The sequence below is a fragment of the Musca domestica genome, unplaced genomic scaffold, assembly GCF_030504385.1.
Source record: "Musca domestica strain aabys unplaced genomic scaffold, Musca_domestica.polishedcontigs.V.1.1 13, whole genome shotgun sequence".
NCBI classification, from domain to species: domain Eukaryota; kingdom Metazoa; phylum Arthropoda; class Insecta; order Diptera; family Muscidae; genus Musca; species Musca domestica.
In genome coordinates, this window is record NW_026712172.1 from 7,422,281 (window position 1) to 7,449,170 (window position 26,890).

Here is a 26,890-nt window from a genome sequence, read left to right on the forward strand (position 1 = left end):
TGATTTTATCCACACACAAGTAATTCCTTGTGAGTACTTTACCCCCTGAGAGAGAATTGTCTATACAGGTCCACGATATCATATATCCCCCATATAACGGTTCCCCCCCCCGATATTTGGTATTTTGATGATTTTACCTACATTTTTCAACGGAATTGTCTGAAAATCCACAAAAGGAGTTCCTTGCGGGTACTTTATACCTCGGCAGAGAATTGTCTATATAGGTCCACGATATCGTATATCCCTCATATAACGGTACCCCCCGATATTCGGTATTTTTATGATTTTACCCACATTTTTTATCGGAAATGTCTGAAAATCCACACAAGGAGTTCCTTGTGGATACTTTACGCCTCGACAGAGAATTATCTATATAAGTCCACAATATCGTATAGCCCTTATATAACGGTACCCCCGATATTCGGTATTTTGATGATGTTAGCCACACTTTTCAATGGAATGGTTACAAGGGATTCTTTGTACACAAGGGGTTTTTTGTGAGCACTTTACCCCCCGACAGAGAATTCTCTATATAGGTTAACGATTACGTATAGCCCCCATATAACGGTACCATGCGATATTCGGTATTTTGATGATTTTAGCCACATTTTCCAATCGTATTGTCTGAACTTTACCCCTGAAACGGAATTGTCTATATAGGTCCACAATATCGTATATCCTCCATATAACAGTACTAACCTATTTTCGGTATTTTGATGATTTTACCCACATTTTTCAACGGAATTGTCTGAAATTCCACACAAGGCGTTCTTTGTGAGCACTTTACCCCCTGACATAGAGTTCTCTATATAGGTTAACGATATCGTATAGCCCCCATATAACGGTACCCCCGTTATTCGGTATTTTGATGATTTTAGCCAAATTTCCCAATGGAATTATTTGAAAATCCACACAAGGAGTTCCTGGTGAGTACTTTACCCCCAGACATAGATTTGTCTATATAGGTCCACAATAGCTTATATCCCCCCATATATTGGCACCTTCCGATATTAGGTATTTTAAAGATTTTAACAGAATTTTCAATGGATTTTATTTTTTTGAATATTTTCTAATTCGTTCCAAATGGTGGAGGGTATTCAAAGTTCGGCCCGGCCGAACTTACTGCTTTTTTATTTGTTTTTTTTTTTTTTTTGCACATTGTTATGCAAAAACCGGAATTTGAAAGAATCTCTCTCTCTCTCCTTATCTCTATTGAAGTAACAACAAATATACTATTAAATAGAAAATTTCGATTTGATTTCTATAATTATATTTTAATTTTAAGTTTGCAAAACAGTCAATGCCTAATCCGTTCAAAACATTTGTAATGGTCAATCATTAAAATTTAGAATTGGTAGTTGTCATCGATTCCATGGGCAGTAGCTTGTTGTTTGAAACACTTTCCATAATCTTCAGCTGCTTGACAAAGGTCCGACGACACTTGAGTGCTGGCACAGGCATTGATAATTTCCAGAGCTAGTTTCATTTTATCCGCGGATCCATTGGTAGCTTTTTCGGCATGCTTTAGAGCAACTGATGTGACAAATTTTCCCGAAGCATCCATCTAAGAGAGTGAGGCAAGGTCAATTGAACATAGACCTTTAGTCAATTTAAACACGTATTACTTACCACTTCATATTTTTGCATGAGACATGCACGCAAACATTTTCCTTCCTTTGTTGATGCGGGTTTCATTTCCATCAATTCCTTAATATCGGCTGTAATAAAATGAAATTGGTTATATTTTAGTTGCAGTTAATCTAATTGTATACAATTACAACCGAAAAATAGAACTTCTACTTAACTAGGTCCATAAAATTTAAATTAGCTTTTATACCCTCTACCATACTATGGAGGGTATATTAACTTTGTCATTCCGTTTGTAACTCCTCGAAATACTCATGTCAGACCCAACAAAGTATATATATTCTTGATCAGCGTAAAATTCTAAGTCGATTTAGCGATGTCCGTCTGTCTGTCTGTCTGTCCGTCTGTCTGTTGTAATCACGCTATTTTTCGAATAAATTGAGATAGATGGCTAAAATTTTGCACACGTGTTTATCTTTCCAGTAGGCAGGTTAAGTTCGTAAATGGGCCATGTATGTCCACGTTTTCATATAGCCCCCATATATAGGTACCTCCCGATATTCGGTATTTTGATGATTTTAGCGACATTATTCACCGGACTTGTTTCAACTGTGGTATTTAAAGTTCGAAATGAATACTACAGCCTATGACAGAAAATTATCTGGGCAGGTCCACCTCTTCGTATAGCCCCCATACAACGGTACCTCCCGATATTCGGTATTTTGATGATTTTAGCGACATTATTCACCGGAATTGTTTCAAAATTAGTATTTCAGATTCGTAATGGATACTACAGCATATGACAGAAAATTGTCTTTGCAGGTCCACGTCTTCGTATAGTTCCCATATAATGGTACCTCCCGATATTCGGTATTTTGATGATTTTAGCGACATTATTCACCGGAATTGTTTCAATATTGGTATTTGAGATTCGTAATGGATACTACAGTTTGTGACAGAAAATTGTCTATGCAGGTACAGGTCTTCGTATAGGCCCCATATATCAGTACCTCCCGATATTCGGTAGGTACAATACCCACCGAAATTTCTTTAGATTTCGTATTTGACGTTCGTAATGGATGCTATAGCCTGTGACAGAAAATTGTCTATGCTGGTTCAGGTCTTCGCACAGCTCCGATATAACGGAACCTCCCTATATACGGTATTTTGATGATTTTAGCTACATTATTCACCATTTATTTCAAGTTTCGAATTTCAATATGGTAATGGCTTATGACATATATATTCGGTATTTTTAAAATTTTAACAGAATTTTTTAAGGACTTTATTTTTTGAAAATTTCCAAATTCGTTCCAAATGGTGGAGGGAATTCAAAGTTCGGCCCCGACGAACTTACTGCTTTTTAACTTGTTTGAAATTGATGTGTACTTTTTATACCCTCAGGGGGGTATATATCATTAAATACGGAAAAAATGTGTCTCCTCGAAATTTTAAACAAAATTCATTTCATGAGATTTGCGGTCGATATGGCAATGTGTGTCCGTGGCTGGAAGATGCGCGAAGGGAGCATCCGATTTCTCTTAACTTGGTACAGCTTAATAATTTTATCAAACTGAAATCGAGTTCGCAGATAGGTAATATGGATCCACTACTACTGGCACCTCCTCCCACAATGATATACAATTTTTAATAATCATATCTCTCATAAAATTCGAAAATATTCCCGCAAATTACGCACATTGCAATATTTGTACTAACATTAGAACTAGTGTTAAAATGGGATATGTAGATCCCATTTTATGTTATGTCCGCACAAAAAGTTATGCACCGAATATTTTTATTATAAATATTGATAAATTCCTTAAAAATTGTCAACTGAAATCTATTTGCAATCAGAGTTCTTGAAAAAATAATCAAAATTTAAACCATTTCATATTTTTAAACGTTTAACTTACCCTCGGTAGCACCAACTTCAGTTTTACACTCTCCGGCTCTAGCCTTAAGCTTGGCTTGGGCTTCCTTCTTGTCGAATTCACCACGTACTGCAACGGCTCCGACAATACACACAACTGCCAATACCACCAAAAACTTTGCCATTGTGGTTACTTGTTGTCTTTTATTATTTGGAGTAAAGTAAATACAAAGCAAGGTGTTAAATATTTGGATTCTGATATCCAACTGTATTCAATTTCGAATTTTCCCACTTATTTATGGGAATAGCTAACTTACATTTTAGTTTCGATGCCATGTGTAATTAAGAGTTATTCATCTGTGACATAATGGAGCATGATGTTCAAAATAACCAAAAAAAGTGACCGCTTTGGACATTTGTATTTGGTTTTACTACCCTGTCAGGTGGGAAAAAATGTTACGGTTTTTTATCGGTACCTATTAAAATTGTAGCATATGGCTAGAGAGAGTATATATCATTTGATTTGAAATAACATTCTCAGACCCTAGGTCTTTTTAAACCAAATGCGTTTCAGGATATTTGGAGTCGATGCAAGGTTGTCCGTCCGTATTTCTGTCTTGCTGGTGCGCACGATACCTCTCCAAAGGAATATCCGATTTGATCCAAAACATGGTACATTGTAATATTATTGTCAAACGAGTTCGGAGATGGGCATTATCGGTCCATTCCTCCGCCACAAAAGGATAACATTTTCATAGAAATAATTTACTCCATCAAGTACCTCATTCACAAATTGCCTATTAAATATAAGTCATTTAAAATGTGGAATAAGAGTCCGATTGTCTTCAAATTTCACACTTCCCCACCAACACAAACTCTTGTGTGAAGACGTACTATATCGGACCAAAACTTCTGATACCTCCCCCACAACGGTTAAAAATTCTGAATAATTATATTTCTCATAAAATGCAAAATAATCAGGCAATTCATTGCAAATTTCATACATTCCAACATTTCTATAAACACAAGATCCGATGTGCATATAGTATGGATATTGGCCCACTTCTTCTAGTAACTCCTCCACAAGGTGTCAGAATGTTGAATAACCATGAAGTTTACAAAACGGAAATGAACATCTGATACCATTCCAACTCGGCACACCCCAATAGTTATATCACGTATATTTCAATGTTTGACTAAACTCGAGATCTTCTTTTGATACCTCCTCCACAAAGGGTCAGAATTTTAAATAAGTCAAGTATCATAAAATTAAAAATAATTATTTGATGTTTTTTCAAATTTTGCACAATGCAATACCTTCATCGAAATTAGTTCTAGTTTGAATTTGGAACTTATCTGCCCATTCTTTCATGTACCTCCCCCACAAAGGGTAAAATAATAATATTTCTACATGCCATAGATGTAATGTCCACTTCTTCTCCCCTACAAATACAAGAAATGTTAATTACCAATTGATCCCACAAAGCTGGAAAAAAGTAATTATTGCACATCTTGTAACAACCGTGTTCCAAGAAAAAATGAATGAAAAATCGCTGTGTTGATGATTGAGTGGCGTTGCCGGTGTGCTGGCGTTTAGCGCGCCAAAAACTGAATAAATTCAGTTTGCCAATTACTTAAAAATGTAATCTTCTTTCCACCGCAACAGACGGACGAGAAAAATTAGGAGGTTCTTCCCAACAGGTAAGTATGTCGAATAGTTAGAGTTAAGCTTTTTATACCCTTCGCCACAAAGTGGTTAGGGTATTATGTCTTTGTGCATTTGTTTGTAACAGGCAAAAGGAAACGAGATAGACCCTTAAATCCTTTTGATGATCTGCATAGAATCACATTCTGAGTCGATTTATGTATGTCCGTCCGTCTGTCCGTCTGTCCATGTATTTTGGTAAACAAAGTACAGTTCGCATTTATTGCCCTATCCAGATGAAATTTTGTACAAATCATTTGTTTGGCCCAAGGACGAAATGAAATTGGAGATAATCGGTCAAAATGTAGATATAGCTCCCATATATATCTTCGTCCGATTTGCCTTTGATTGTGCACCAAACGTGTAATATCAGCCCGAACAGCGTGGAATTTTGCACATACAACCAATTTAGGCCTGAAAATAAGTATGCCAAATTTTATCGAAATCGGTTCAGATATAGCTATAGCTCCCATATATATTGTTCATCCGATTTGTTATTTTTGTCCTCCGCAGCCGTAATATGCACTCTGTAACAACAATATTTGGGGAAATATATCAAATGCAGCTCAGAAATACATTTGGTAAATTTTATCGAGATCGGTTCAGATTTGGATATAGCTCCCATATACAACTTCGTCCGATTTACCTTTGATTGTGCACCAAACGTCTAATATTTGCCCAAATGGGATGAAATTTGGCATATACGACCAAATTGAGTCTAGAAGCTAGAATGTCAAATTTGGTGATGATCGGTTCAGATATAGCTATAGCTCCCATATATATTGTTCATCCGATTTGTTGCATTTGTTACCCACAGCCATAATATGCACTCCGTAACAACGATATCAAATACAACTCTGAAATATCTTTGCCAAATTTTATCGAGATCGGTTCAGATTTGGATATAGCTCCCATACATATCTTTATCTGATTTCAAATTAATTTTGCACCAAATGGGCAATACAAGTCCGAATTTAAAAGATACAAATGCTCCGGCATATTTAGTCCCTTGAACTTTAAGTTATAATTATAATCATAGCGTGTATGATTGAATTCTCCCATAAAAAGTTTTAATTGTTATGTGGAGCTCTACTAAATTAGCAAAGTGGTGTAGGATATCATAAAGTCGGCCCCTCCCGACTTTAAGACTTTCTTTACTGGTTTCTTTTTATTTTCCCCCTTGTTGACACTTAGGCAACTGGAATACTCAGCTGTTTCCTAAAAACGGTTGCCAATACTCTTCTTATCAATGTTGCCATTTATTTTTATGGTTAACCCTTTAAGAGGCGCACTTCACAATCTCAACATTTTTATCAGTATTAGTCTTATCTGTTTTAATAATCCACTTTTTCTCCTTCCTCCTCCACAAAAGTTCAACATGTCCAAAAAAATATGCAAAACTATCTCAAATATAGGGAAGGAAGTAGTCGATATAGTCCAAACCTGGCACGTCGCAATAATTATATCAGACTTACGTCATATGGGAAATAGAAAATATTGGCCCACTCCCACGTTGATCAAGTCAAAATTTATTTTATTATCTGATATAAACTGAGGGTATATATCTGTCGACAAAACCGACTGTTACTTTTTCACTCGTTTTCCTTAACTACCGTTGCAAACAGGTGGTGATGTCGTACGGGAGACCAGATTTTTCTTCAAGTTTCGCATTTAAATATTGTAATAACTTATGACAAAACTTGCCTATGCAGGCCCACGTCGTCGTATAAGCATTCGGAATTCTTAAGATATTAACAGAATTTTTAACGGATTTTATTTTTTGGAAATTGCCAAATTTGTACCAAATGGTGGAGGGTATTAAAAGTTCGGCCCGGCCGAACTTACAGCTTTTTTACTTGTTTTTTTTTTTTTTTTTTTTTTTGAATATCGACGCAAATATTTCCTTGAGATGAAATTGAAATAGAAATTTATTTTCCTTGGTAACTTATACTGAAATTTGAAGACGAATAATTTTGTATTTGACGTCACCCTTCTAAAATGACGCTTTGTCGGAGAATTTTGCATAAGCTCACAAAAGGTACGTCTTTGACCCTGAAATGAGTTTATCATTTATGTAAATTCCTGGCGTTTAGGTAAGATTTAGACTTTTGGTGTATTCTAGAAATTTATGACAAATACATTTGTACCTGCTGCCCATTCCTTATTAATCGAAGTTTTTAACAATATTTCGAAAAAATATGCTGCCCATTCCTTATTAATCGAAGTTTTTAACAATATTTCGAAAAAAAGAAGATCCAAACGCTTTGTTGACTCCCTTGAAATTTCAAAAGAAGAGGAAGGAACTTGCCCCCCTCTATATAGGTAATTTCGCGATGAATACTTTAAAAACGCCAAAAATCTGTTTTAAGCTCGCTGGATTTTTCCTGATATTTTTTTTTGGGTTGCACATTGTTATGCAAAAACCGGAATTTGAAAGAATCTCTCTCTCTCTCTCCTTATCTCTATTGAAGTAACAACAAATATACTATTAAATAGAAAATTTCGATTTGATTTCTATAATTATATTTTAATTTTAAGTTTGCAAAACAGTCAATGCCTAATCCGTTCAAAACATTTGTAATGGTCAATCATTAAAATTTAGAATTGGTAGTTGTCATCGATTCCATGGGCAGTAGCTTGTTGTTTGAAACACTTTCCATAATCTTCAGCTGCTTGACAAAGGTCCGACGACACTTGAGTGCTGGCACAGGCATTGATAATTTCCAGAGCTAGTTTCATTTTATCCGCGGATCCATTGGTAGCTTTTTCGGCATGCTTTAGAGCAACTGATGTGACAAATTTTCCCGAAGCATCCATCTAAGAGAGTGAGGCAAGGTCAATTGAACATAGACCTTTAGTCAATTTAAACACGTATTACTTACCACTTCATATTTTTGCATGAGACATGCACGCAAACATTTTCCTTCCTTTGTTGATGCGGGTTTCATTTCCATCAATTCCTTAATATCGGCTGTAATAAAATGAAATTGGTTATATTTTAGTTGCAGTTAATCTAATTGTATACAATTACAACCGAAAAATAGAACTTCTACTTAACTAGGTCCATAAAATTTAAATTAGCTTTTATACCCTCTACCATACTATGGAGGGTATATTAACTTTGTCATTCCGTTTGTAACTCCTCGAAATACTCATGTCAGACCCAACAAAGTATATATATTCTTGATCAGCGTAAAATTCTAAGTCGATTTAGCGATGTCCGTCTGTCTGTCTGTCTGTCCGTCTGTCTGTTGTAATCACGCTATTTTTCGAATAAATTGAGATAGATGGCTAAAATTTTGCACACGTGTTTATCTTTCCAGTAGGCAGGTTAAGTTCGTAAATGGGCCATGTATGTCCACGTTTTCATATAGCCCCCATATATAGGTACCTCCCGATATTCGGTATTTTGATGATTTTAGCGACATTATTCACCGGACTTGTTTCAACTGTGGTATTTGAAGTTCGAAATGAATACTACAGCCTATGACAGAAAATTATCTGGGCAGGTCCACCTCTTCGTATAGCCCCCATACAACGGTACCTCCCGATATTCGGTATTTTGATGATTTTAGCGACATTATTCACCGGAATTGTTTCAAAATTAGTATTTCAGATTCGTAATGGATACTACAGCATATGACAGAAAATTGTCTTTGCAGGTCCACGTCTTCGTATAGTTCCCATATAATGGTACCTCCCGATATTCGGTATTTTGATGATTTTAGCGACATTATTCACCGGAATTGTTTCAATATTGGTATTTGAGATTCGTAATGGATACTACAGTTTGTGACAGAAAATTGTCTATGCAGGAACAGGTCTTCGTATAGGCCCCATATATCAGTACCTCCCGATATTCGGTAGGTACAATACCCACCGAAATTTCTTTAGATTTCGTATTTGACGTTCGTAATGGATGCTATAGCCTGTGACAGAAAATTGTCTATGCTGGTTCAGGTCTTCGCACAGCTCCGATATAACGGAACCTCCCTATATACGGTATTTTGATGATTTTAGCTACATTATTCACCATTTATTTCAAGTTTCGAATTTCAATATGGTAATGGCTTATGACATATATATTCGGTATTTTTAAAATTTTAACAGAATTTTTTAAGGACTTTATTTTTTGAAAATTTCCAAATTCGTTCCAAATGGTGGAGGGAATTCAAAGTTCGGCCCCGACGAACTTACTGCTTTTTAACTTGTTTGAAATTGATGTGTACTTTTTATACCCTCAGGGGGGTATATATCATTAAATACGGAAAAAATGTGTCTCCTCGAAATTTTAAACAAAATTCATTTCATGAGATTTGCGGTCGATATGGCAATGTGTGTCCGTGGCTGGAAGATGCGCGAAGGGAGCATCCGATTTCTCTTAACTTGGTACAGCTTAATAATTTTATCAAACTGAATTCGAGTTCGCAGATAGGTAATATGGATCCACTACTACTGGCACCTCCTCCCACAATGATATACAATTTTTAATAATCATATCTCTCATAAAATTCGAAAATATTCCCGCAAATTACGCACATTGCAATATTTGTACTAACATTAGAACTAGTGTTAAAATGGGATATGTAGATCCCATTTTATGTTATGTCCGCACAAAAAGTTATGCACCGAATATTTTTATACCCTCAGCCATATGGCTACAGAGGGTATATATCATTTGATACGGTCAAAACGTGCCTAGTCGAAATAACGGTTTTAGACCCTAGGTCTCTTTGGACCAAATCCGTTTCAGGACATTTGGAGTCGATCTAGCGATGTCCGTCCGTCCGTCCGTCCGTCCGTCTGTCTGTCTGTCTGTCTGGCTGGCTGGTGCGCACGATAACTCTCGAAGGGAGTACCCGATTTGGTCCAAACTTTGTACATCGTAATATTTTTGTCAAACTTAGATCGAGTTCGGAGATGGGCAATATCGGTCCACTCCTTCTGGTACCTCCCCCACAAAAGTTCGAAATTTTCAAAAAATATATTTTCTGCACAGAAAGATAAATGATGATCCGGGTTTGCTCCAACTTTGCAAATCCTAATATTTTTGTCAGTGCTAGGTCATGTGCGAAAATGGACAATATTGGTCCACTCTATCAAGTACCTCCCCCACAAAGGGTCAAAATTTTGAATAATAACAGCTCTTATAAAGTGTGAAGTAAGAGTCCGATTGTCTTCAAATTTCACACATCCCAATAATTTTATTAGCGTAATATCTGGTGTGAAGATGGAATACATCGGCCCACTCCTTCTGGTACCTCCCCCACAAAAGGTCGAAATTTTCAAAAAAAAAAAAAAAAAAATATATATATATATATATATTTTCTGCACAGAAAGAGAAAGGATGATCCGATTTTGCCCCATCTTTGCAAATCCTAATATTTTTAACAGCGCAAGGTCAGGTGCAAAAATGGACAATATCGGATCACTCCATCAAGTACCTCCCCCACAAAAGGCCGAAATTTGCAAAAAAATTATTTTCTGCACAGAAAGAGAAAGGATGATCCGATTTTGCGCGAACTTTGCGAATCCTAATATTTTCGTAAGTGCTAGGTCAGGTGCGAAAATGGACTATATCGGTCCACTCCATCAAGTACCTCCACCACAAAGTGTCAAAATTTTGAATAATTATAACTCATATAAAATGTGATGTAAGGAACCAAACGTCTTAAAATTTCACACACCCCAATATTTCTATAAACCTAAGATCTGGTGTTAAAATGGAATATATCGGTCCACTCCTTCTGGTACCTCCCCCACAAAATGTCGACATTTTGAATACCCATGTGGCTCATAAAACGCCAAATTAACATCCGATTCCATTTAGACTTGGCACATCTGAATATTTCTATCAACACAATATCTGTTATAAAGATGGTGTAGATCGAACCATTTCTTCCGGTACCTCCCCTATACATAGGGTTCAAGATTTTGAAAAAAAATCGGTCAAATAAAGCGAAATAAGCATCTCTGCAAATTTCAAACATACAAAATTTTTGCTAACACAAAATTTGTATATATCTTCGAAGCCCTTCTGGCACCTCACCCACATAGTGTCACAATTTTCAATAATTTTATCTGTTTTTATGATTTGGCATAAAATACGAAATGGACAATATTGACCCATTTCTTCGGAACCTGCTGCATGGAGGGTCAAACGTTTGAATAATCGTAATACTAGCCAAAATATATTTAAATAATCTAACTTAGGCTGAGGGTATATATCTGTCGGCAATACCGACTGATACTTTTTAACTTGTTATTATAAATATTGATAAATTCCTTAAAAATTGTCAACTGAAATCTATTTGCAATCAGAGTTCTTGAAAAAATAATCAAAATTTAAACCATTTCATATTTTTAAACGTTTAACTTACCCTCGGTAGCACCAACTTCAGTTTTACACTCTCCGGCTCTAGCCTTAAGCTTGGCTTGGGCTTCCTTCTTGTCGAATTCACCACGTACTGCAACGGCTCCGACAATACACACAACTGCCAATACCACCAAAAACTTTGCCATTGTGGTTACTTGTTGTCTTTTATTATTTGGAGTAAAGTAAATACAAAGCAAGGTGTTAAATATTTGGATTCTGATATCCAACTGTATTCAATTTCGAATTTTCCCACTTATTTATGGGAATAGCTAACTTACATTTTAGTTTCGATGCCATGTGTAATTAAGAGTTATTCATCTGTGACATAATGGAGCATGATGTTCAAAATAACCAAAAAAAGTGACCGCTTTGGACATTTGTATTTGGTTTTACTACCCTGTCAGGTGGGAAAAAATGTTACGGTTTTTTATCGGTACCTATTAAAATTGTAGCATATGGCTAGAGAGAGTATATATCATTTGATTTGAAATAACATTCTCAGACCCTAGGTCTTTTTAAACCAAATGCGTTTCAGGATATTTGGAGTCGATGCAAGGTTGTCCGTCCGTATTTCTGTCTTGCTGGTGCGCACGATACCTCTCCAAAGGAATATCCGATTTGATCCAAAACATGGTACATTGTAATATTATTGTCAAACGAGTTCGGAGATGGGCATTATCGGTCCATTCCTCCGCCACAAAAGGATAACATTTTCATAGAAATAATTTACTCCATCAAGTACCTCATTCACAAATTGCCTATTAAATATAAGTCATTTAAAATGTGGAATAAGAGTCCGATTGTCTTCAAATTTCACACTTCCCCACCAACACAAACTCTTGTGTGAAGACGTACTATATCGGACCAAAACTTCTGATACCTCCCCCACAACGGTTAAAAATTCTGAATAATTATATTTCTCATAAAATGCAAAATAATCAGGCAATTCATTGCAAATTTCATACATTCCAACATTTCTATAAACACAAGATCCGATGTGCATATAGTATGGATATTGGCCCACTTCTTCTAGTAACTCCTCCACAAGGTGTCAGAATGTTGAATAACCATGAAGTTTACAAAACGGAAATGAACATCTGATACCATTCCAACTCGGCACACCCCAATAGTTATATCACGTATATTTCAATGTTTGACTAAACTCGAGATCTTCTTTTGATACCTCCTCCACAAAGGGTCAGAATTTTAAATAAGTCAAGTATCATAAAATTAAAAATAATTATTTGATGTTTTTTCAAATTTTGCACAATGCAATACCTTCATCGAAATTAGTTCTAGTTTGAATTTGGAACTTATCTGCCCATTCTTTCATGTACCTCCCCCACAAAGGGTAAAATAATAATATTTCTACATGCCATAGATGTAATGTCCACTTCTTCTCCCCTACAAATACAAGAAATGTTAATTACCAATTGATCCCACAAAGCTGGAAAAAAGTAATTATTGCACATCTTGTAACAACCGTGTTCCAAGAAAAAATGAATGAAAAATCGCTGTGTTGATGATTGAGTGGCGTTGCCGGTGTGCTGGCGTTTAGCGCGCCAAAAACTGAATAAATTCAGTTTGCCAATTACTTAAAAATGTAATCTTCTTTCCACCGCAACAGACGGACGAGAAAAATTAGGAGGTTCTTCCCAACAGGTAAGTATGTCGAATAGTTAGAGTTAAGCTTTTTATACCCTTCGCCACAAAGTGGTTAGGGTATTATGTCTTTGTGCATTTGTTTGTAACAGGCAAAAGGAAACGAGATAGACCCTTAAATCCTTTTGATGATCTGCATAGAATCACATTCTGAGTCGATTTATGTATGTCCGTCCGTCTGTCCGTCTGTCCATGTATTTTGGTAAACAAAGTACAGTTCGCATTTATTGCCCTATCCAGATGAAATTTTGTACAAATCATTTGTTTGGCCCAAGGACGAAATGAAATTGGAGATAATCGGTCAAAATGTAGATATAGCTCCCATATATATCTTCGTCCGATTTGCCTTTGATTGTGCACCAAACGTGTAATATCAGCCCGAATAGGGTGGAATTTTGCACATACAACCAATTTAGGCCTGAAAATAAGTATGCCAAATTTTATCGAAATCGGTTCAGATATAGCTATAGCTCCCATATATATTGTTCATCCGATTTGTTATTTTTGTCCTCCGCAGCCGTAATATGCACTCTGTAACAACAATATTTGGGGAAATATATCAAATGCAGCTCAGAAATACATTTGGTAAATTTTATCGAGATCGGTTCAGATTTGGATATAGCTCCCATATACAACTTCGTCCGATTTACCTTTGATTGTGCACCAAACGTCTAATATTTGCCCAAATGGGATGAAATTTGGCATATACGACCAAATTGAGTCTAGAAGCTAGAATGTCAAATTTGGTGATGATCGGTTCAGATATAGCTATAGCTCCCATATATATTGTTCATCCGATTTGTTGCATTTGTTACCCACAGCCATAATATGCACTCCGTAACAACGATATCAAATACAACTCTGAAATATCTTTGCCAAATTTTATCGAGATCGGTTCAGATTTGGATATAGCTCCCATACATATCTTTATCTGATTTCAAATTAATTTTGCACCAAATGGGCAATACAAGTCCGAATTTAAAAGATACAAATGCTCCGGCATATTTAGTCCCTTGAACTTTAAGTTATAATTATAATCATAGCGTGTATGATTGAATTCTCCCATAAAAAGTTTTAATTGTTATGTGGAGCTCTACTAAATTAGCAAAGTGGTGTAGGATATCATAAAGTCGGCCCCTCCCGACTTTAAGACTTTCTTTACTGGTTTCTTTTTATTTTCCCCCTTGTTGACACTTAGGCAACTGGAATACTCAGCTGTTTCCTAAAAACGGTTGCCAATACTCTTCTTATCAATGTTGCCATTTATTTTTATGGTTAACCCTTTAAGAGGCGCACTTCACAATCTCAACATTTTTATCAGTATTAGTCTTATCTGTTTTAATAATCCACTTTTTCTCCTTCCTCCTCCACAAAAGTTCAACATGTCCAAAAAAATATGCAAAACTATCTCAAATATAGGGAAGGAAGTAGTCGATATAGTCCAAACCTGGCACGTCGCAATAATTATATCAGACTTACGTCATATGGGAAATAGAAAATATTGGCCCACTCCCACGTTGATCAAGTCAAAATTTATTTTATTATCTGATATAAACTGAGGATATATATCTGTCGACAAAACCGACTGTTACTTTTTCACTTGTTTTCCTTAACTATCGTTGCAAACAGGTGGTGATGTCGTACGGGAGACCATTAGCAGCATTCTCGTTCTGTGAGACTTTGAAATGAAAAACATATTTTCTTTGGACAATTTTTTATTCGAATTCCAATCGCTTTCCTTCAAAAAAATATTAATACTTTTAACTGTAACACACCGATATCGACGGCATCAGAATTCGTCATCAAAAACGAATTGAATCGAAAACTTGTGCTGAGATTCAAATTTAATTCGGAATAAAAATTTTGCTGGAATTTACAATATTGTTGCATTCTAATCATGCAGCCAACAACGATAGACCTTACGAAAATGAACATACAAACTTCCTCAAATATAACAATTTAGGCGGTCTGGAGGACGTGGTATTCTAAAAATTTTCACTTTACGAGACATGAACTTTTTCTTGTGTATCCATGAAACGATTGGCGTCCACACACATACATGATTTAATACAAATCAAAACATCGAACTGTAGTATAATCTATTCGGCTACATTGTTTTTATTATATATATACAGGGTGAGATAAAAAAACTGCAACAAAGTCAAACGCCACAATGTTTACCTTTTTTTTTTTTTTTTGATTCTATTGAATGAAAGCAAAAATTGTCGGAAATAGCATCAAATTTTAGAATAAGTTTAGATTTGTTCGAACTGATCACCTTTGGCACGAATTTGGCACACCTTGCCCGAATGTTGTTCTGCGGTATTTTGGCCCAATCCCAGCGAAGCACTTGCTTGAGATGATCGACACTTTGGTATTTTTAGTGCCAACCTTGCATTCCAAAATACTCCAGACACAATAACCCAACGGATTGGTATTCGGTATTTATTCTGATGCCACGGTCGATTAATACGAGAGGAGAGCGAATGGCCGGCGCTTAAGTTTTGGTGGCCAACCGAAGGTGCTGACCTCTTTGGCAAGTAAACACGATAATTTTATTTGTTTACAAACTGCTAGACAACGGAGCGAACCTGTCACTGGAATAAATTTATCAACAGTGTCTTAGAAATGACAGCAGTCTGAAGTTGGCTGCAGTTTTTTTTTATCTCACCCTGTATATTAAGTTTGCCATTCCGTTTGTACTACCTCGAAATATACATTTTAGACCCCACAAAGTATATATATTCTTGATCAACATAAAATTCTTTGTCCGTCTATCCGTCTATAGATAGGTTGATAAAATTTTACTCAAATGTGTATTATGTCTGCAGGACTTTTGGTATTGAAAATGGGTCATTTACGTCCACGTTTTGGTATAGCCCCGACATAATGGTAGCTCCCGATATTCGGTATTGTGGTAATTTAAGCGACACTATTCCCCGAAAATGTTTCAAATTTGGTATTTGAAGTTCGTAATGGCTACTGCAGCCTATGACAGAAAACTGTCTGTGCAGGTCCACCTCTTCATATAGCCCCCATATAACGGCACCTCCCGATACTCGGTACTTTGATGATTTTAGCGTCATTATTCACCGGAATTGTTTCAAATTTAGTGGTTGATGTTCGTAATGGCTACTGCAGGCCAGAAAATTGTCTCTGCAGGTCCACGTCTTCGTATATAACTATTATAACAGTACCTCCCGAAATACGGTATTTTAATGATTTTAGCTCATTATTCACCGAAGTTTTTATTCAATTTTCGCATTGTAATTGTTTATGGCAAAAGTTACCTATGCAGGTCCATGTCGTCGTATAGACCATAGTAGATATTCAAAGATCGGCCCGTCCAATCTTATAACTTTTTTAACTGTTTTCAAAAAAAAATCCACTAAATCCAGTGTGTTGAAATACAGTATGTCACATATTAAAATAAATAAGATAATACAATTTATGACATACAATATCTTAATTCTGGATATGGTTAGCTAAAATATAATGCGGAAAAATCCCAAGTTCATATAGATTAATGACTAAATGACAACAGAAATAAAAACTACTAAAATTTTAAGGTGTCACAAAATACTTTATAAAAATTAAATTTTTCATTTCCAGAAATTCATCGAATAAATGGTACTTTATCGTAGCAACATTTAGAATAAATAATTTTCATCGATGCCATGATCCTTAGCCTGTTGTATGAAACATTTGTCATAATCTTCAGCTGCTTGGCAAAGTTCCGATGAGACTTCGATTCCAGCGCAAGCGTTGACGATCTCTGCGGCCACTTTCATTTTATCAGCTGCACCATCAGTTGCTTTTTCGGCATGTTTCATGGCAACATCGGCAACAAATTTACCCGAATCATCCATCTAAAGAAAATGGGAATAGTAAATGTTTTCAAAGATAAATATCTCTAAATATATAACGAAACTACTAACCACTTGGTACTTTTTCATTAGACATGCTCGTAGACATTTTCCTTCCATAGTTGAGGATGATTTCCATTGATGCATTTCTTCCATGTCGGCTGTAAAATGCGTTGAATGTCTAAAATGGATTGTTTTTCCATATTTCTAGTATATTTTTACTCACCATCTGTTGCACCGACTTCAGTTTTACATTCATTAGCTTTGGTCATAAATTTGGCAATAGCTTCCTTTTTGTCGAACTCTCCTTGGACCACAACCGCTCCAACAATGCACACGACTGCAAGTGTTGCTACGAGTTTTGTCATTGTAATACGATATTGACGGTAAATTAATTAAATTTGAATTTAATATAAATTTAAACTGTTACCTATTTCCAAATATTTTCGTTATTTATATGAAATTGGCTCTCCAAAGATTGTTTCACATTCTTTAATTAAAAGTAATCCATGCGTAAAATTATTAGTTATCATCTTTATCGAAACTAAATACCATTCACTAATTATAAGCGTTTAAAAGTTATCTTTTAGTTATCGACATTAGTTTCTTATTGCGTTCTTTTATTTGGATATTGGTTTTTGAAATTTGATATTTGGTTTGTTTACTTCTTTTCAAAATGGTAAAAATTGTAAAAATAGTAAAATATCATAATGTCTCTCCTTTAAGTTGTGCTGCTATTTTATGTAAAATAACACGTTCCGACACAAATCCACTTATCGTCTACGTTTGATGTATCCTCAATGGAATAGACAGTGGAAATCTACTCGATTTAGGAAGTATGATCATACTTTAAGATTCATGTGATGCTTTAATATCGATAAAATTACTCTGCCAAATGTCAAAAAAAAAAAAATAAATAAATAAAATCAGTAAAGAAAGTCTTAAAGTCGGGCAGGGCCGCCTTTATGATACCCTATGACACCCAACACCACTTTGCTTATTTAGTAGAGCTCCAAATAACAATTAAAAGTTTTTATGGGAGAATTCAATCATACACGCTATGATTAAAATTATAATTTAAAGTTCAAAGGCCTAAATATGCCTCTCAAAATCGGACCGGCATTTCCCATTTGGTGCACAGTTAACTTGAAATCGGATAAAGACATATATGCGATAAAATTTGGCAAAGATATTTCTGAGCTATATGTCATATATTTCCCTGAATATCGTTGTTACAGAGTGCATATTACGGCTGTGGGGAACAAATATAACAAATCGGATGAACTATATATATGGGAGCTACAGCTATATCTGAACCGATCTTCACCAAATTTTACATACTAGCTTCTAGACTCAATTCGGCTGGCAGTTTCAATTTCCATCCCATTTGGGCAAATATTAGACGTTTGGTGCACAATAAAAGGTAAATCGATTATATATGGGAGCTATATCCAAATCTTATCCCATCCCGATAAAATTTAACAACGGTATTTCTGAGCTGTATTTGATATATTTCCCCAAATATTGTTGTTACAGAGTGCATATAACAGCTGTGGAGGACAAAAATGACAAATCGGATGAACAATATAGATGGGAGCTATAGCTATATCTGAACCGATTTCGATCAAATTTGGCATACTTATTTTCAGGCCTAATTTGGTTGTATGTGTAAAATTCCATACTATTCGGGCTGATATTGCATATTGCTATATCTAAACTTTTACCGATTATCTCCAATTTCAATAGAGGTCGTCCTTGGACCAAACAAATAATTTGTGCAAAATTTCATCTGGATCGGGCAATAAATGCGACCTGTACTTTGTTTACAAAAAACGTGTGCAGACGGACGGACATGCATAAATCGACTCATATCATCAAAAGGAACTATGGGTCTATCTCGTTTTCTTTTGCCTGTTACAAACAAATGCACAAAGACACAATACCCTGACCACCTTGTGGTTTAGGGTATAACAAGTAAAATAGTATCAGTTGGTTTTTCCGACAGATGTATACCCTCAGCCTTGAGTTATGATTATTCATACTGTTGACCCTTTATGGGGTAGGTTCCGAAGCAGTTGGCCAATATTGACCAATTTGTATCTTACCTAAGACTGATATAAATACTACAACGTGCTAGATTTGGACTATATCGACTACTTCCTTCACTTTATTTGAGATATGTGCCAATTTTTGGAAAATGTGGAAATATACGTGAGGTAACAGATATAACGGACCGAAGTATTCCATTATCATATATCATTTAATACAGATAAAAAAAATTGGTAAGCAAGCAAATCGAATATTTATATCCAATTTTATGCGAAATTATTAATTCTATATTCATCTCAGGTTTCTGGTTGAGAGAAATATTTTATTTCGCTTTCTTTGAGCGTTTTGTTTTTTAAAATAGTGAGCAGTATGTGGGGGAGGTACCAAAGGAAATGGTCCGATCTCTACCATCTTTATAGAAGATCTTCTGTTGATGGAAATATTCAAATGTGCCAAGTGTGAATGAAATCGGATGTTAATTTCGTGTTTTATGAGCTGCATGAATATTCGAAATTTTGGTTATTCAAAACTTTGGTCCTTTGTGGAAGAGGTACCAGAAGGAATGATCGAATCCTTACCATATTTATAGCAGATCTTGAGTTTATTGTAATTTTTAGATGTGCCAAGTCTGAGTGGAATTTCGTACTGTATGAGCCACATGAATATTCAAAATTTTAGCCCTTTGTGGGGAGGTAAAAGAAGGAGTGGACCGATATAATCCATCTTCATATCAGACTTTTGGTTAATACAAATATTGTGAAGTGTGTAATCGGTCTTTTACATCACATTTTATAAGAGTTATAACTTTTCAAAATTTTGACGCTTTGTGGCGGAGGTACTTGATGGATATTGCCCATTTTCGCACATGACCAAGCACTGATGAAATATTAGGAATTGCAAATTTCGACCTTTTTGTGGGGGAGGTACCAGAAGGAGTGGACCGATAACATCAACAAAGTCGTACGCCATAATTTTTACATTTTTTTTAATTTTATTGAATAAAAACAAAAAATGTCGGAAAAAGCATTAAATTTTAGAATAAGTTTAGATTTGTTCGAATTGGTCACCTTTGGCACGAATTATGGTCTTAAAACTCTGCCCGAATGTTGCTCTGCGGTATTTTGGCCCATTCCCGGCGAAGCGCTTGCTTGAGGTGATCGACACTTTGGTATTTTTTAGTGCCAACCTTGCATTCCAAAATACTCCAGACATAATAGCCCGACTGATTGGTATCCGGAGATTTTGGTGGCCATTGTGCGCTGGAAATAAAGCGAGAAACCTCATTTAGTAACCATTGTTGGGTGGCATGTCCAAGGTTTTCATCTCACCCTGTATATACCCTCTGTAGCCATATGGCTGAGGGTATAATGACGCAGTAACAAACAAATGTGGACAACTACAACATTACCTTCAAACACTCTTATTTAGTTAATAGTATTTAGTTATTTTTAAGAATGTAACCCATAATTTCATGGATGAATTGCAGTTTATAAAAGAATAGGAAGTACCATTCAGAAGAATTTTCATATAAATAACCGAAAAAAAATCAAGTAGATATCAGTTGAATTTAATAAATTGAAATATTCTTTCGTTTAATTTCTAGTAGCGCAAAACCATACCAAAATGGCAAAATTCTGGATGTCCCTCGCTGTTATGTGTGCTATTGGAGCTGTTGTGGTTCAAGGAGGGTTCGACAAAAAGGAAGCTATTGCCAAGTTCATGACTAAAGCTAGTGATTGTAAAACGAATGTTGGTGCGGCAGATGGTAAGGGATCGTTTTAGAAAAAATTAAAAACAATTCAATTTGATAAGATGTATTTGAAAAAATCTTACAGTCGATATGGAAGAACTGATTGAACGAAAACCAGCCTCAACTATGGAGGGAAAGTGTTTACGAGCATGTCTGATGAAAAAGTTCGAAGTGGTAAGCAGTTTATTAAATAGAATTAAAAATATGTATTCAAATATCGCATTTTACGTTTTTCTTTCAGATGAATGACTCGGGCAAATTTGTGGCCGATGTTGCCCTGAAACATGTCGAAAAAGTAACCGACGGTGCTGTTGATAAAATGCAAGTTGCTTCGGAAATTATCAACGCTTGCGCCGACATTGAAGTGTCATCGGATCATTGTCAAGCTGCTGAAGATTATGGCAAGTGCTTCAAACAGCAAGCCAATGCTCATGGAATCAATGAAAATTATCAGTTTTAATTGTTAATAATAAAAGTCGGCAAAATTATTTTAAAAACCTAGACGGATCTGCACTTTTGTGTCTTGTTTGTAAAAAATAATTGAAATACAGAATAAGAAACACTTATTATACAGGGTGAGATAACAAAATTGCAACAAAGTCAAACGCCATAATTTTTACATTTTTTTTTTTTTTGTAAATTTTATTGAATGAAAGCAAAAAATGTCGGAAATAGCATCAAATTTTAGAATAAATTTAGATTTGTTCGAATTGGTCATCTTTGGCATGAAGTATGGCCTTCAAACGGCCAATGAAACCGTCACATGCTGCCCGAATGTTGCTCTGCGGTATTTTTGCCAAATTCGTCAGTTCACCACTTTCGGCCAAACGAAGCAACTCTTTAGCTCTTTTGAGTCTATTTTCTTTCCGTTGCGGTGTAAGTTCTTGCCCTCTTTGGAATTTCAATGGCTTTACCCCGAGCTCATTTTTCAATAATTGCCGAATGGAATATTGCAATAAGTTCAGCTCACGACCCATTTTGACCACTGCGACCTGGTTCGCCGTCGTCGCTTCTTTACTTTTCGAATTATTTCTGTTGATGATGTTGTTTTCTTCCGTCCACTTCCTTCACATTTAAATGCTGGAGTGCTCTAACGATAGCCACTTGTGGTTTTCCAGCCAAATATAAAGAAATCACACTATCACGCTTGAATTCCATCACGAATAACTTTTTTTCTGGAAAATTCTCACCAAAATGCTATTGTACGCTTGTAAACAATATAATGAGCTGTCTCTGGAATAATTTCAACAGCTGTCGGACGAGTGGCTTAGAAATGACCACAGTCTGAAGTTGGGTGCATTTTTTTCATCTCACTCTGTATTTTGGGCAACTAAAGACTAAACATTTGATCTACTCAGACTCTTTCCATAGTCTATTAAAAAAATTGTTTTATTTCCAATCAACAACAAACCAAATTTCTCCTAAATTATTTTCGGACAAATTCGCAAATTAGATCATTTTTTGGAATCATAATTACACGTATTATTTCATTAATTTGTACCCTAATGGAAACTTCTGTGATTATTCCAAACAAAGGTTTTTTGTTGCCTTATGGGGAAATAATATATTTTAATTGGTTCTAATTGGATATGTTTTTGTTTGATTGTTAGAGAGCGTATCTGAACCGTAAAATTAAACAAATGATGTTACTGAAAAGTTGATTAACCAGTATTAAGCAAAACGTTTTGTTTATCGTTTTTTTTTTTTTTTTTTGTAGCCACGACTGATCGTTGTTATGTCCATGCGGAATTTGATCGACGTTAACCTATCGAAGTAAAAAGATTGAAATATTTGCAAAGACATTTCTACAAAAGGATGTTTGTTTAAACAAACATACACAACCGAATAAGAAGTAAACAAGTTAAAAACTATCTGTTGGTTTTGCCGACAGATGTTGACTTGCGTTATGATTATTCAAGCTTATCACCCTTTATGGGAGAGGTTCCGAAGGGGTGGCCAATACTGAACATTTCGTATCTGACCTTAGTTTCATATGTATATATGGCAAGTTGGGATGTTCAAAATTTAAGAAAAAACGAACACTTATTCACAATTCTAAAGGAATAGTTTTTAGCCAACAGTTGATTGGTGGACCGAAATATCTATTACAACTACAGGGTTAGATGAAAAACTGCAAACAACTTCAGACTGCTGTCATTTCTAAGCCACTCGTCCGATAGCTGTTAAAATTATTCCAGTGACAGCTCATCATATTGTTTACAAGCGTAAAAAAGCATTTTGGTGAGCATTTTTCAGAAAAAAAAGAAATTCCTAAGGGAATACGAGCGTTATAGTGTGATTTCTTTATATTTGGCTGGAAAATCACAAGTGGCTATCGTTAGAGCACTCCAGAATTTAAATGTGAATAAATCTTTCAGATACTGGTAGCGTAGCCCTACGTCAAGAAAGTGTACGGAAGAAAACAGCAACATCAGCAGAAATGGTTCGAAAAGTAATGAAGCGACTTGATCGAAACCCGCGTCGCAGTGGCCGAAAAATGGCATATCGCAATACTCCATTCGGCAAATATTGAAAAATGAGCTCGGGGAAAAGCCATTGCCCAAATAGGGCAAGAACTTACACCGCATCATAAAGGAAATAGACTCAAAAGGGCTAAAGAGTTGTTTCGCTTGGCCGAAAGTGGTGAACTGCTGAATTTGGAATTTGGTTTTCTCCGATGAGAAAACATTCGTTGTCTAGCAGTTTGTAAACAAACGAAATGATCATGTTTATTTGCAAAAAGAGGTCAACTGAAAATGTGCACCTTCGGTTGGCCATCAGAACTCAAGCGCCGGCCATGGTGATGGTGTGGGCCGCTATAACAGCCGATGATCGCTTTCCGAAAATACTCTGGAGGATGTATTAAGGCCTTGGGCACGCAAACATTTTGGCCGCAGACCTTGGACTTTCTAACAGGACTCAGCAAGAATAGCTACAAAATCAGGTGCCTCGCTTAATTTCCAGCACACAATGGCCACCAGAATCTCCGGATACAAATTCGTTGGGTTATTGTGTCTGGAGTATTTTGGAAAGCAAGGTTTCGCATTAAAAAATATGAAAGTGTCTATCACCTCAAGCAAGCGCTTCGCCGGCAATGGGCTAAAATACCGCAGAGCAACATTCGGGCAGCGTGTGACGGTTTCACTGGCCGTTTGAAGCCCATATTTCGTGCTAAAGATGACCAATTCGAACTAATCTAAAGTTATTCTGAAATTTGAAGCTATTTCCGACATTTTTGGTTTCATTCAATAAAATTAAAAAAAAAAACAAGTAAGCAAAGGCTATAGTCGTGCGGGGCCGACCATGTGATACCCTACAACACTACAACATGTTAGAAGCCCTATTATGTCCTAATCCATTTTGGAAGATTTCGCTTGTCACGGAGCACTGCTCAGATATTACCTTTAGCATTTTGAACAGGGACATTTGCTCAATATTTACGAACTATGTCGTGTTGTTAGTTGTTGTGCAAAAATGCTAGAATTCTTCCCTGTCCTTATCGCTCTTCCAAGGCATGTCTATTGGCTTCAATTGTGTATCAAGATTTTTTTTCGTTTTTGGCTCGTTTGAACCACCTCCAAAAGCCAGAGGCCCCTCTGAATCTCCAAATTTAGACTGATCTAATGATTTTCTTGTCTACGATATTTGGCTATAGTCGGATATCGCCTGTAAGTAATGCTGGTAGTTTTTACACAAAGTAGTAGTCCATTCTACCCAGAGTCCTAAACTCTAACTTCATGTGAGATTTTGTATCCTTTGGTTTCTATTTGTATTATAACGGCTTCAAAATCAGGAACATTTTTTGTTGGTCAATTTCAATCCCTGAATATGTTGCGGACTTCTTTGAAAACAATAGGCCTAACCATTCTGAGCCTAACCCTACCCTTTTCGTGAGGATCGGACGATAATTGCAATACTATACAATATCCCCAACCAGTGTGGTAAGGTGAAAAAATATTACAAAATATACACTTTAATATTATAAGTCAAATTGAAAAAATCGCATGCGATAAAAAATATGAAAAAATAAAAATATGTCACAAAATACTAAATAATCTATATTAACATCATTATAGGCGTATTTTTATGCGTTTGGATTGACAAAATTTGTCAAAATCGGTTCAGCCATTCTTAAGATATAAGCATTTAAGCTAACATCCCCTTCCTTTGTATATATACATTATATATATTACGCTATATATATCCGAAATATTTACTATCGGCACCTACTTAACGGTCAGGATTGACCTGTTCGTTTATTTGTGATTTCACCGGGATTAAAAATATTCGCGGTTTAATGGAAAATTTGATTTTATTTAACTCAAATGTCATAGCCTTTTTCACCCACTAAATATTACCCGATGACCATCAAAATTGAAAGGCTTCTGCCCAGCCCTAAGCTCTAGCCCCATGCTAACTTTCGCGTCGATTGGTCTATAATTGCGACCTGTAGACCAACTGCAAAATCAGGAATTTTTTCAGTTTTTGGTCCATTTCAACCCCTAAATATTATGCGATCATCTCCTTCTATTCTGACCCTATCCCCACCTTTATTCTGAATTTCGTGAAGATCGGACCATAATTGCGACTTGTAGAGTGATTACAAATTAACATGGACAGACGGACAGACGGACGGACGGACATACATAGCTAGATCGACTCAGCTCGGCGAGATTGGAAGATTTATATATACTTTCCTATGTGGGAAATTAATATTTCGAGGTGTTACATAATTTTTGGCCCAATCAAACTTATAATACCGCCAACACATAGTGTTGTAGGGTATAAAAAACAAGTAAAAAAGCTGTAAGTTCGACCGGGCCGAACTTTGAATACCCTCCACCATTTGGTACATATTTGGCAATTTTCAAAAAAATAAAATCCGTTAAAAATTCAATTAAAATCATAAAAATACCGAATATAGTGGTATATTAGGGCCTATACGACGACTTGGACCTGCATAGGAAATTTTTGTCACAAGCTATTCCAATATTCAAATGCGAAACTTGAAAAAAGTCTGTTTATAATGTAGCTAAAATCATCGAAGTACCGAATATAGGGAGAAACCGTGGGGGTTATAAAACGAGGACTTGGGCAGACAATTCTCTGGCATAGGCTGTAGTATCCATAACGAGCTTCAAATACAAATGTGAAATAATTCCGGTAAATAATGTCGCTAAAATCATCAAAATACCGAATATCGGGAGGTACCGTTATATGGGGGCTATACGAAGACGTGGACCTACATGACCCGTTTTCAGATGGACAGACGGACAAACTGACGGGCATTGCTAAATCGACTTACGATGTTATAGTGATCAAGAATATATATACTTTGTTGAGTCTAAAATGTGTATTTCGAGGTGTTGCAAACGGAATGACAAACTTAATATACCCTCCATACTATGGTGGAGGGTATAAAAATATAAAAATTATAACGTTTGACTTTGTTGCAGTTTTTGTTTTTGTCTCACCCTCTATAGTTAACAGAAATATTGAAATACAGGGAGTTTGATGGAAATCGCTGTCTTTTGTCCATGTTCCCTCCATTGTAAGGGAGGTACCAAAAGAAGTGAGAGAAATATTAAAATAAACCAAGTTTGATAAGAATCGCTGACTTGTCTTCCATGCTATGACATAATAATTATACAAAATGTTAACTTATTGTGGGGAAGATACACATCAGACCTTGTGTTAGGGGAAATATTGAAATGGGTGAAGCTAAGAATGGATCGAATGCTTAATTCGCATTTTGTAGGAGATATTCCAAACTTTAACCATTTGTGGGGGAAGTGCCAGAACAAATGGTCTTATATATTCCATCTTCACACCAGACGTTATTTTAGTAAAAACATTGAGATGTAAGACATTTTAAGAGTATTGGATGATCAATTCGAATTTATTCAAAATATTGGCCCTTTGTGGGAGAGGTACCAGAAGAAGTAGGCCGATATATGCCAAGTGCACACCATATCTTGTGGTAATGTACATATTGGGATGTGTGAAATTTGAAGACTATCGG

At 35.8% G+C, this 26,890-nt stretch overlaps 4 protein-coding genes across 5 annotated transcripts; 1 reads left to right on the plus strand and 3 right to left on the minus strand.

The window, feature by feature from the left end:
- Positions 1-1,281: 1,281 nt before the first annotated feature.
- LOC131800764 (general odorant-binding protein 28a-like) lies at positions 1,282-3,740 on the minus strand. The gene is made up of 3 exons (XM_059118451.1): positions 3,504-3,740; positions 1,630-1,718; positions 1,282-1,564 (listed from the first exon to the last, which is right to left on the minus strand). The coding sequence occupies exons 1-3, from the start codon at positions 3,643-3,645 to the stop codon at positions 1,346-1,348; spliced, it is 450 nt and encodes a 149-aa protein (XP_058974434.1). The 5' UTR covers positions 3,646-3,740; the 3' UTR covers positions 1,282-1,345.
- A 3,961-nt stretch (positions 3,741-7,701) lies between these two features.
- On the minus strand, positions 7,702-11,782 carry LOC131800445 (general odorant-binding protein 28a-like). The gene is made up of 3 exons (XM_005190109.4): positions 11,546-11,782; positions 8,048-8,136; positions 7,702-7,982 (listed from the first exon to the last, which is right to left on the minus strand). The coding sequence occupies exons 1-3, from the start codon at positions 11,685-11,687 to the stop codon at positions 7,764-7,766; spliced, it is 450 nt and encodes a 149-aa protein (XP_005190166.1). The 5' UTR covers positions 11,688-11,782; the 3' UTR covers positions 7,702-7,763.
- Positions 11,783-16,762: 4,980 nt separating this feature from the next.
- LOC101896786 (general odorant-binding protein 28a-like) lies at positions 16,763-17,725 on the minus strand. 2 transcript variants are annotated; one of them, XM_059118452.1, is made up of 4 exons: positions 17,500-17,725; positions 17,296-17,421; positions 17,142-17,230; positions 16,763-17,072 (listed from the first exon to the last, which is right to left on the minus strand). In XM_059118452.1, exons 2-4 carry the CDS (start codon positions 17,339-17,341, stop codon positions 16,854-16,856), a joined length of 354 nt encoding a protein of 117 aa, XP_058974435.1. In that variant the 5' UTR covers positions 17,342-17,421; positions 17,500-17,725; the 3' UTR covers positions 16,763-16,853. The 2 variants fall into 2 exon arrangements, with proteins under 2 accessions (XP_058974435.1, XP_005190165.1); XM_005190108.3 differs by lacking the exon at positions 17,500-17,725 and having other exon boundaries at positions 17,296-17,475.
- Positions 17,726-20,693: 2,968 nt separating this feature from the next.
- On the plus strand, positions 20,694-21,343 carry LOC101896603 (general odorant-binding protein 28a-like). Its single transcript, XM_005190107.4, has 3 exons — positions 20,694-20,883; positions 20,954-21,042; positions 21,110-21,343. Exons 1-3 carry the CDS (start codon positions 20,742-20,744, stop codon positions 21,326-21,328), a joined length of 450 nt encoding a protein of 149 aa, XP_005190164.1. The 5' UTR covers positions 20,694-20,741; the 3' UTR covers positions 21,329-21,343.
- Positions 21,344-26,890: the final 5,547 nt, after the last annotated feature.